Source organism: Physeter macrocephalus, chromosome 11 (genome assembly GCF_002837175.3).
Source record: "Physeter macrocephalus isolate SW-GA chromosome 11, ASM283717v5, whole genome shotgun sequence".
Classification (NCBI taxonomy): domain Eukaryota; kingdom Metazoa; phylum Chordata; class Mammalia; order Artiodactyla; family Physeteridae; genus Physeter; species Physeter macrocephalus.
Window position 1 is genome coordinate 179,788,783 of NC_041224.1, and position 12,303 is coordinate 179,801,085.

The window sequence follows — 12,303 nt, forward strand, 5'->3', positions numbered from 1 at the left end:
GGTGGGATAGGGAGGGTGGGAGGGAGGGAGACGCAAGAGGGAAGAGATATGGGAACATATGTATATGTATAACTGATTCACTTTGTTGTAAAAAAAAAAAAAAAAAAAAAAAAGATTACCTAAAAGATGAATTCCCTTGCCCCAAATCCAGAATTTGCTGGTAATAGTCACGTATCTGATGAAGCTAACCACGGGGCCCACATTGAGATATTAATTCCCGAGCTTGGTGGCTCAGGGCACTGTCCGGATGGCATCTTGATTATTTTGCCCATGGCGTGTAAGGCTGCTCTGTGGCGCGGGCCAGGTGCCAGGGCAGCCAGAGGCGTTGGTGACTCCCGTGCGCTGCCATGTTCTCAAGCAACAGAGTTCGCCTGCAAAGGCAGCATCATCTCTTCCTTTGAAGTATAAAATCAAAGTTCATAGATTAAATGAAACATGAGTCATCTTACAAGAGTAGTTAATGCGTGTACTTTTTCTCTCTTCGTCTATAGGAGCTGTAAAACTGATGAGCCTGGCATGTGGAAATCAGCACGTCTGGGCCTGTGATTCCAGGGGTGGAGTTTACTTCCGCGTGGGTACCCAGCCTCTGAATCCCAGTCTGATGCTTCCAGCCTGGATAACGATTGAACCGCCTGTCCAGGTAAGCAAAAGTTAACCGATACCACCTTGCTCGTCAGTAAGCTGCTCGGGTGCTGGTGCTGGGGAGAGGACCACGCCTGCTGGTGTGGCCTCCCAGCAACTGGGGGAGGAGGGGCGTGTCAGGGAGCCCGGGGACTGAGGTGTGCCCCAGGTCAACACACGCTCATTCACTGGCATCCCACGCCTGGAATGTGATATTTGTGAAGTTCAGGGCCGAACAGATTAACGACTGTCTGAGCCAATGCTGCTTTTTTTCTTTTTCAAAATAAGTGTTTCGTTTCTAACTTTTTACAGAGTGAACATTATTTTTGAAAACATCAAACAATATCCAAAAGTATAGAGAAGAAAGTAAAAGTCATTTTAAAATCTTGTCATGGAGATAATGTATTATGGTTATCTTGTGAGTGCTTTTCACAAAGGTTTGTTGAAGGAATTCGTCTCCTCGTGCGCCCCCACCCCTCCCCCGACCCCGGCCGTATTTCAGTTTACCATGTATCCTAAATGTTGTTCCTTTTCTTTTGACTGTTCCGCCACTCGAATCAGAAGCGGGAGTCTGATTTTCGTGTACTCTTTAGTTACCCTTAAATACCTGATGGGCCTGGTTGCTGTGTTAAATGTATTTCTGCTACAATTTGTAAATGGGGGGCTGTGATTTAATGAGGGTTATTTGCTCTAACCGTTGTTAGTCCCCACTTTGTGGCTTTGTTGGGGAAAAAAATGAAGTTGCCATGTGCAGAGGTGGCAGTGTGGCAGGAGCGGTTAGTCCTTGAACAAAACGTGCTTAAACGGGGCGAGAAGGAAATGAGGGGTCCGGGTGAATGCGCGTGTCCGTGACCCTCTGCATTTTGGGCATCGTGAACCCTCAGGGGCGGCGCAGCTGAGGTCAAGGTGCAGGGCCGGTCGTGAGGACCACCAGTCCTGCCCCCGGGACACGGGGCACGGGGCCTGTGCTGGGAGACCCTACAGCTGGACAGGAGTCAGGTCCCGAGTTCTTTCAGGCCATCGGCCAGCGCGCATGGCCACGGGGAGGCTGGCTCCGCGTGGATCTTCCTCCTCACAGGGTCCTGCGAAGAGCGAGTAGAATCGCGTCTGTGAATTAGAAAGCGCTGTGCAGACGCCCGCTCCGCGTTCGTCTGCCCACGGCGCTGCGCTGACGGCCACGGCCAGGCGACAGGGGAGGGTGTTGTCGCCGGCCCTGTGGGCTCTGCTGGCGCGCAGCGAGGGGGAAGGCAAGCCGGCCTCGAGCTGCTTCCATTGCTGAGCTGAAGCCCCCTTAGGCGCGGCACCTCCCGTCGCCGGCTCCTGTGGTGTGTCGTCAACCTCTGACGGCCTTACGTTACTTCTTACAGAGTTACAATTCACCCTTTACAGCATACAACTCAGTGGTTTTCAGTATATTAGAAAAGTTGTGCAACCATCACTGCTATCCAGTTCTAGAACTTTTTCACCACCCTGAAAAGAAGCCCCCTCCCCATTGGTAGACACTCCCTTTTCTTCCGGAACCCCCGTCTCCTCAGCCCCTGGCAGCCACTAATCTACTTTGTATTTCTATGCACTTGCCTAGTCTGGGTTTTCCTTTTTCATATAAATGGAATCATATAACATGTGGCCTTTTTATCTGCCATCTTTCACTTGGCTTCATGTTTTCAAAGTTCATCCATGTTGTAACGTGTGTCAGTACTTTATTCCTTTTTATGACTGAATAATATTCCATTGTATGCATAGACCACGTTTTGCTTATCCATTCATCAGTTGATTGACATTTGGGTTGTTCCTACTTTTTGGCTACTGTGAATAATGCTGCTGTGAACATTCGTGTACAAGACTATATGGACATGTGTTTTCAGTACTGCTGGGTGTATAACTTTAAGTGGAATTGTGGGGTCATATGGTGATTGTATGTTTAACTTCTTAAGGAACCGCCAGACTGTTTGCCACAGTGGCTGCACCATTTTACATTCTACCAGCAATGTATGAGGATTCCAGTTTCTCTACATCCTCACTGCAAAATTTCTCTTGCCCAGTTTTTAAATTCTAGCCATCTTAATAGTTGTAAAATGGTATCTCATTGTGGGTTTCTTTTAAAAAACAGGGTAAGGAAGTTTATTGAAACAGGAAAAATTAATTTTTATATTGTGTGGGTTACTGAATGTTCTGATTTATATTAGAACAGACCTGTGGAGAAAGGAAAGCTGATCTGATCCGACTTGATACTTTTTGTTATAATTCATTTGGTTTTTACTGTTTGTTTGCTTTTTTAAGATTTTTTTGATGTGGACCATTTTTGAAGTCTTTATTGAATTGTTACAGTACTGCTTCTGTTTTATGTTTTGGTTTATTGGCCACAAGGGATGTGGGATCTTAGGTCCCTGACCAGGGCTCGAACCCGCGTCCCCTGCATTGGAAGGAGGATTCTTAACCGTTGGACCGCCAGGGAAGTCCCTCAATAGGGTTTTTAAAAATTTAGATATAATTGACGTATGGCATTGTATTAGTTTCACATGTACAACATAATGATTCAGTATTCGTATATCGTGCAAAATAATCACCACAATAGGTCTAGTAAACATCTGTCATGATACGTAGTTACAGATTTTTTTTTCTTGTGATGAGAACTTTGAAGATCTACTCTCTTAGCAGCTTTCAAATATGCAATACAGTATTAACTATAGTCACCATACTGTACATTTCATCCCCATGTCCTTGTGATTTTGATTTGCATTTCCCTGACGACTGATGAGCATCTTTTCATGTGCTCATTGGTCATTTGGAGAACTAAAATATTCAAGTTTGGAGAACTAAAATATTCAAATACTTTGCTCATTTTGTAATTGGGTTGTCTTTTTATTATTGAGTTGTAAGACTTCTTTATATATTCTGGATACTAGACCCTTTTAAGAATTGTGATTTACAAATGTTTTCTCCCATTCTCTGGATTGTCTTTTCACTTTCTTTATGGTGTCCTTTGATGCACAAAAGTTTTTATTTTGATGAAGTCCATTTTATCTACGTTTTCCTTTAGTTGCTTGTGCTTTTGGTGTCACATCAAGGACTGCATGAAACTGCGAATTCCTCTTCCTTTCAACATTTAGATTCTAGAATAACCTCTAGGAAGCAAAGCTAAAACTGGAGGAAGAAAGCTTTACTTGCAGTGCTCTGTTGACTGTGGTGATCTACAGCTTTGCCCAGGAAAATGGCCAAAATAGAACAAATTCACATGAAAGGGCCTCAAAGCTGTGCTTTGAATAAAGTAGTGATTGCTAAATAGGCTGTTAAACGTTAACTATTTCAAGTAGTTCCGCTAAATGAGACCACATTTTCTTATTCAGTAGCTTCAGTGTGCTGTAGAAGAAATGCACTTGGCCGTGGAATTTGTAGATAGAGAGTTGGTTCCTGTGGGGACAAAAAACAGGCTTTACATTCGCACAGGCCCTTTGCTGCGCTTTTCCAAGCCCTGCTGAGGACCAAGGCCTGGGCCAGCCACTGCCTGCCGGAGCTGCGATGGAACGCTGTGTCCAGGCAGCGTGTCACATGCTCGGCAGCCTCACACTCAGTGTTTTAGGGCAAAGCCTACCTTTAAATTGAATTTCAAATTAATCTTAAAGTTGCAGAGGGTCCTGAGAAGACTAGTCCAGTGGCGGGGTGGGGGTGGGGTGGGATGAGGCCTTGTTAAAAAATTTAGGAAGGGGCTTCCCTGGTGGCACAGTGGTTAGGAATCCGCCTGCAACGCAGGGGACAGGGGTTCGAGCCCTGGTCCGGGAAGATCCCACATGCCGCGGAGCAACTAAGCCCGTTCACCACAACTACTGAGCCTGCGTTCTAGAACCCACCAGCCACAACTACTGAGCCTGCGCTCTAGAACCCACCAGCCACAACTACTGAGCCCGTGCGCCACAACTACTGAAGCCTGTGCGCCTACAGCCTGTGCTCTGCAACAAGGGAAGCCACCGCAATGGGAAGCCCACGCACCACAACGAAGAGTAGCCCCTGCTCGCTGCAACTAGAGCAAGCCCGCGCTCAGCAACGAAGACCCGATGCAGCCAAAAGTAAATAAATTTATTTTTAAAAAAGATTTAGAAAATCAGGACAGTATGGTTGAATTCAAGTATCAGAATGTAAATGGGGTTTCCATGTTTTGATCATAATCGACCTCTTTTTTTTTAAATTTATTTATTAATTATTTTTGGCTGCTTCAGGTCTTTGTTGCTATGCACGGGCCTTCTCTAGTTGCGGCGAGTGGGGGCTACTCTTCGTTGCGGTGCGCAGGTTTCTCATTGCGGTGGCTTCTCTTGTTGCAGAGCGCGGGCCTCAGTAGTTGTGGCACACGGGCTCAGTAGTTGTGGCGCACGGGCTTAGTTGCTCCGCGGCATGGGGGAATCTTCCCGGACCAGGGCTCGAACCTGTGTCTGCTGCATTGGCAGGTGGATTCTTCACCACTGCGCCACCAGGGAAGCCCTCGACCTCTTTCTAGTTTGTTTTATTTCTTCTTGGACATGCACATCCTGGTCTACAGGTAGGATTTGTACAGCTGAAGCAAACGGAAGTGGTAACAGATGCTAAAGGGCACAGAGACGTGAACCCACAGGGATCTTCCGAAATTAGCAGCGATTCCTCTATTTCTGTGTCCCTTTCTCTCCTCTGGTGAAACGTCCCTCCTGTAGGAGTTTTGGGGTGAGGCTTTAACCAAGTACTCGGAACGAACGGCCCAGTTTTCAGACTTTCTGACACTTGGAAGGACTTGGAGAGGATGTTGAGAGCTGTGCTCAGGGTGTTTTCTTTGGGGTCCGCTGCTTCAGCGGGGGATTTCTGTCCATAGCAGAGGTGTGTGCAGAGTGAGCACAGTTGGCGCTGTGACTTCGCTGCACTGGGGGCACTGTGTGCCCACGTGGAAGAGGCTCATCCAGCGAGCCCCACCCGCACTGGCCCCACCTCTTCCTTCAGAGGATCCTCTCTGCCCTCCCTTTGCCCCCTCCGCCTCCAGAGCAGTCCCTGCTCTTCCCTAGCCCGCCCAGTGTCCTGGCCTCCCGTGGGGGAGGCTCCAGCTGACTCTTCCTGTGTGGACTGGCCCATCTGGCCTCCGGGGTCGTTTACCCTGCCTGGATTATAGCTTTTCCTGGAAAAGAGAGAAACTAGGAAAACTAAGACTAATATGACTGGTAGATGGCCAAACGAACACGTAAAAACTTACTTTAAACTCAGCTGCATTGGGTATTTCTAGCTATGTGAACAGAAAAAAACCAAAATAAATATGCAAACATGGTAACAGGTAATCTCATGAGAATGCCACGCTCGCAGATGCTGCCAGCGGGCACAGAACTTGATGCTGCTTTACACATCCAGATCTTTAGAGACGTTCACAGCTAGTGTCAGGAAAGCTTGCGTTGGAGAGGCGTTAGGGTTAGAGAAGTCCCCCACCCCTGCTGGGCCTTCCACAGACTCGTCTCGGGGCCCCGGGAGCACGCAGGGCGCAGGGAGAGCGGCTCTCACTCTCTGCTCCCGTCCAGGGCGGCTCTGGGCAACCCTGGATGCTGCTCATACTTCATCCGCGGCTGGCATAGGTCACAAACACAGGGGATGGAGATGGCAGAAGGAACGGGGCCCCCACACCCCAAAGCCCAGCTCTGCAGGTACAACCAGCCGCCTGCTTCTAAGAACTTTGGGGTGTTCTGAAGACTCGTGTTCCCTCCTGACATAAAAGTACAAGACCTTGGGGGTAATTTAACCAGATTCCTCTCACTGCATCTGGGGCACCATGGGTTAAATCCCTCCCGCTCACATCCCAGCGAGCGACACCACACGGAGACACCACACGGAGACACCACACGGCATCCTGGGACAGGGAGCTCAGAGCTCCGCGTGCCAAACACGAGACACAGTCGCGTCTGACAGTCCGGTTTTTTAATAAGAGAAGGAGAACAGCGTTGCTAGTTCCATGCTTAGTGTCTGGGAGGTCCCTGCTCCTGAGGATGTGGCCAGGGGTTCGTGCCGAGGCCCACGCTGAGTTCTGCAGGATGCGTGCAGCATGGGCAGCGACATCCCCTGCATGAGGCTTCCCAGAGGAGGTTTTCTTCCCATGGAGAATAAAAATGTCAGTTACCAAGTATGTCTGATGATTTCTGTTTTTGTTTAAAAAAAATAAAATTATGTGCGGGACTTCCGTGGTGGTCCAATGGTTAAGAATCTGCCTTCCAGTGCAGGGGACGTGGGTTTGATCCCTGGTCAGGGATCTAAGATCCCACATGCCGCGGGGCAACTGGGCCTGTGTGCCCCAACTGTGGAGCCTGCGGGCCACAACTAGAGAGCCCGTGTGCTGCAACTACAGAGCCCACGCGCTCTGGATCCTGCGTGCCACAACAAAGAGCCCACGCGCCACAACAGAAGATCCCGTGTGCCGCAAGTAAGACCCGACACAGCCAAAAATAAGTAAATAAATATTTTTTTTAAATTGTGTGTACATTGAACAAATCTATAAAGATATACAGCAAAATGATAGCAGTGGTTATAGCTGTGTGGTGCTGTTGTGGCTGATTGTTTTTCTTTAATTCACTTCTATTTTGTGAATATCTTGCAATGAACTTACATTACTTATGGAGTAAGTTCATAACTGAATAATCTAATAAGAATCAGTCTTGGGAAATATCAGAAATGTTCCCAAAGCTCTTTGTTTTTATGATGTTTATGACAGTGGAAGCTTGACTGTGTCCAGTGCAGACAGCGAGGCTGCGTAGGGGAGTGAAGCAGGGGTGGCACCCGCCCTTGTAAAGAGTCGGCTTAGCAGATTATCACAGTGACAGTTATTATAATAACTACAGATGAGGACTTCCCTGGCGGTCCAGGGGTTAAGACTTGGTGCTTTCATTGCTGAGGGCCCGGATTCAGTCCCTGGCTGGGGAGCTAAGATCCTGCAAGCCACGCAGCGCGGCCAATAAATAAATCAATAAATAAAATGCATAGGCAGGGCGTTACAACAGTTGTTATGGCTTTATCCTTTATGTTCTAGAAGCTGGGGAAAGATTGCACACGTTAGGTAGAAAAATGGGAGCCATAAAAAAGACCCAAATCAGACTTTCAGGGATAAAAATTGTAATCCCTGAGATGCAAATCCCCTGGATGAGATCAGCGGCAGTGTAGACATCGCAGGAGAAAAGATTGGTGAGCTCGAAGGCACGGTGATAAAAAGCTTCCGAACTGAAACAGAGAGAAAAGAGACTGGAAAAAAAATGCAGGGCATGAGTGAGCACAGGACAACTTCACGTGGCCTAATACAAATGTAGTCAGAGTTCCAAAGGAGAAGAGAGAGGGGGAGGTGACAGGAAAAATACTGAGGAAATACGGCTGAAAATATCCCGAACTTGATGAAATAATTCTGTTGAGTGAAGAAGTCAGGTGGAAAAATAATACATATTATAATGATTAATTTACATGAGATTTAGAGAACGCTGACTCATCTGTAGTTCCAGAGAGCAGTGGTTGCTTGGGGACCTGTGAGGGCAGCAGGATTGGGAGGGGTTACGAAGGAGGGGTGCGGGGGTGGTGTCAGCGGTGTAGGCATATGACAACAAGAATCAAATTGTACCCTTTTTATTTATTTATTTTTTGGCTGCGCCACGCGGTTTGTGGGATCTTCGTCCCCCAACCAGGGATTGAACCCAGGTCCCAGCAGTGAAAATGCCGAGTCCTAACCACTGGCCCGCCAGGGAGTTCCCACAAGTCGTATGCTTTAAATGTGTGCGTTTCATTATATGTGAGTCATACCCCCGTAGAGCTGTTTAAAATGTATCAGACAGTAAAAAAGTTCAAAGGAATGCGAGAGCGGGCGGGGCTGTGCTGGGCGCTGCAGGGGAGCAGGAGTGAGGGAGGCCGCCCCCGGAGGGAGATAAAGGTTAAGTGACCAAAGGCAGAGGGGGCAGTAGGTCAGGGTAGCAGCCAGGAAGGAAACCCAGGTCGCCAAGGGTTGCCAGCTCTGGCTCCTGTGGACGATGTCGTCCTTGAACTGGGCCTGGCAGACCCAGTGGGCACTGCCAGTGACCAGCAAGTAATTCATTTGGCCCAGTGCTTCTGAGTAGGGAAGAGTGCTGCTCCGTGGTGCTTTGGGCAGGACAGTTCGTTGCTGGGGACAGTCCATTCTTGGGGACCATGCCAAGCCTGGTGAGACATCAGTTTCTTGTGCCTCTTGGCTCTAAATCCTAGTCGTGCCCAGCAAGACCCTCTGGGAGGGTAGGATGCAGGAGGGGCATCGTGTGACAGGAGAGACTCAAGAGGTCCTGGGGCTCAGGTTCTGGGGGAGTTGGCCCTAGGCCTGCGGAATTTGCCGTTGACTCCAGGGGCAGTGGGTGTCGCGGCGGCTGGGGCGCGACAGGCTCTAGGCGAGGAAGGCCTGCGGTGAGCCGTGAAACTCTTCGGCCTGGCTCCCTGGATCCAGAGTGCACGTCTGTGAGACGCAGGGCTGGGGTGGCAGGTGCGTGAGGACCCTGACGCCGAATGTTTGGGGCACAGGAAGCCAGTGCGTGTCGGGGTCCAGGCCTTCTCTCGGTGACGAGACCGGCTGCCCCTGTTGCGGCTGCCAGCTCTGTTGCCGACCCATCGGGTCTCGCTGACATGGCGGGAGGGTGTGTGGCATGTCCCCCTCAGCATCAGGGGACACTGCTCGGGGACACAGCGGCCCCCGGGGCTCTGCCAGCCGGGACCCCCAGTGTCCGAGTCTGCTATTTGAAGTCAAAAGAACCTGAACTAAAAGTTATTTTTTTCCATATGAGACCAGATGACCTTGGGCAAGTTGTCCAAACCCGCTGGCCCTTCATCTCCTGACCAGTAAAGTGAAGAATCACACCCACCTGGGGACCGGCTGAGGTACTTGCTGAGAATGTCCGGGCCTGGGTCCCCCCACCGGAGGTCAGCGCGGCGGGACGGGGCTCAGGCGTCTTGGTTGCTTGGTTCTTACTTTAATCAGAGTCACACATGTAACTACACAGGTTACACGTCAGCTGGTTCACGTAGCTGGTGTGCTACAGGAAACGCGTCTCCCCGCCCACCGTCCCCCGGCTAGAGAACTCCTTTCTTTTGGCATCATCTCCCTGAATAACTTCGTAGGGAGCTGCGTCTCTATCCTTCTAGCTCTAGGGGTTTTCGGTTGACTCCTGCTGGAAGGGAAGGGTGCCTGTCCCTCCAGCCGTGCGCCCGTCTCCCTGCTTCCATCCTCGGGAGCTGCGGTGCTGCGATGGGGCGCACGCCCTTCAGAGCTGAGCCGGGCAGTAAACTGCACTCCGTTTGCTTGTCCGCACAGCTCTCTGTTTTCCCTGCGCTCGATCGTTGTCTTTTTTCCCATCTGCTTTTCTGTGTTTTACATATTCAACCCCAGACTCTCCCCGCCAGCTGTGTCCGTTTCCCTTCCATACGCTCGGACATGTGGGCTCCGTCCCATTCTCCTTGGAGTCATCTGTCCTGGATGCTTTGGCCGGCCCTCTGGCCTGGTCACTCTGTCTTCCTGGGCCCCCTTTGCCTTGCTCGTGCTTTGGATCCCTCCTCTCCTGGATCCCGTGTCTTCCTCTTTCTGTCTCTTTTTTGGTGGAGTTTATCCTCCGGTCGGTTCCTGAGAAGGGTTTGTACAGGTAACTTTTGGAGGCATTGTGTGTCTGAATGTCTTTGCCCACATTCATCCTTGACCTTGTGTGAGTATAGCAGTCTAGGTTGGAAGTAGACTTCCTTTAGAATTTTAAGGTCTTCTTCCGTCATCTCCTGGCGTCCAGCATTGCTGTTGAGAAGTTTGAAGCCATTCTGATACCTGATCCTTGATATTTGACCTGTTTTTTCCCTCTGGAAGTTTGTAAGATCTGTTTGTTCCCAGCGTTCTGAGAGCAGCGAGTGATGTGTGCCTGGGGGAGCCTGTTTTATCCTTCGTGCCGGGAGCCCTTTCAGCCTGGAGCTCATGGTGTTTGCTCTGGGATGTGTCCTGTTCCCGCGTTGGCAGTCACCTTCTGGCCTCTGCCCCTGCCATTTCCGTGTGTTCTTTCTGGGCATCCTGCTTTCGTACTGTGGACTTCCTAAAGTGGCCTCTACTTTTCTTACCTTTTCTCTCCTGTTTTATTTCTCTTTATGTTTTTATCTTTCTTCTTTATCCTGCAATCCCTCTATTGGTTATTTCTATAAAAATACACACACACACACACACACACACACACACACACACACACACAAACATACACTCTTTTTTGGGGGGTGGGGGGCACACTGTGAGGCTTGTGGGATCTTAGTCCCCTGACCAGGGGTTGAACCCAGGCCCTCGGGAGTGAGAGCACGGAGTCCTAATCACGGGACTGCCAGGGAATTCCTCTGTGATTATATTTTAAATTTCTGGACGCTCCTTTTGCTGTTTCACAGTGGTCGAGTCTTCTCTTGCCCTCAAGGACGTTTTTGAAGTTTCTTCCCATGCGTGGTCTCCGTGTCCCTTGAGTTGCCTGCTTTCTGTCTCTCCGCTGTCTTCTCCACGCAGAGGCTTTCTGTAGACGTTGGCGACCTTGGTGGCAGCGGGGGGCCCACCAGCCTGGCTGGGGCCCCTGAGCGTGCGTGAGACTTGCTGGCTGCAGTCTCTGTGTGGCAATCGGGCTGCGTGGTTTGCTGGGGGCGGGGGGGAGCGGTCCCTGCTCTCAGCTGCTGAGTCCTTTCCTGCTCATTCTCCACTTTCCAGCCTCCAAAGTTGTGTGGCAGTTTTCTCCTCTTGTCATTATCCTCGTGAGATGTGAACTTAAACAAACAAAAACAAGCCTCTTCCACTCTCGCCGTAGTGTTGTTTCTTTCAGGAGGGACTGCAAGGGGAGATGCGTGTGTTCCTTCTGTTTTCATTGCCCAGGAGGCTGTGGGCTTTGCAAAGCTCTGCAGGCGATTCGGACACACACCCAGTGCTGAGAGCCATGGTGTGGGTCCTCCCTTCCAACTCCACACTCGTGGTGGTAGGGCTCCTCGGAGGATGCCCCTCCCTCCGGTCCGTTTCCCTCTAACCCTCTGAGCATCTCTGAGCGGTGCCGAGGTGTCGGTGGAGCTCCCTGTTACACACCGGGCCGCCGACGACTTTGCACGGTGGTGCTGCCCGCGGGTGAGGGAGGAGACCTCCAGAAATGGAGGCCAGCGCTGTTGGACGGAGCGGCCCCACTTTGAGGGCAGTTGGTTTTCTGCCCCTTTATTTTTTTCCCCACGGCTCCATTTGAACACCTGTTGTTTTGAGCTTTCATCCCCTCAAGCCCTGTTCCCAAGAAACATTAACCTTCCCTGGGGTATTTGACCCTAAACCTTTCTTCTCGTTCCGGAAGGCTGTGACCCCTAGTCCAGGGCCGCCAGGGTGCGGATGGGCCTCCCCAGCCCTGCAGCAGTCCCCTCACCAGTCTCTAACACCTGATGACCCAGAGGTTAAAGCAAACACCCAGGGATCTGTCCCAGCTGACAGGTGTGTGCGAGTACCAGGAAGGGTCTGCCTGCCGTCCCAGGGGAGCAGACCACAGGGTCCCCTCCAGGGACCTTTCCCTCCTGGGCTTCGCTGCTCTGGACGGCCAGCCCCAGGCTGCCTGGGCAGCAGCCGGTGAGCAGGGCCTCAGCACCAGGCATTCAGCTGAGTAGCTGAATGTGAGAAGCTCTTGGAGGCACCTGGGACCAGCACCCTGGGATAGAGTTTCT

General features: G+C 50.6%; 1 protein-coding gene across 1 annotated transcript in view; it reads left to right on the forward strand.

Moving 5' to 3' along the window:
* Positions 1-12,303, forward strand: part of TECPR2 (tectonin beta-propeller repeat containing 2) — a 108,546-nt gene that overhangs the window by 79,288 nt on the left and 16,955 nt on the right. The window contains exon 17 of the mRNA XM_024131145.2: positions 492-640. Within this exon, the coding sequence (XP_023986913.1) occupies positions 492-640 (149 nt within the window). The remainder of the gene's footprint in view (positions 1-491; positions 641-12,303) is intronic.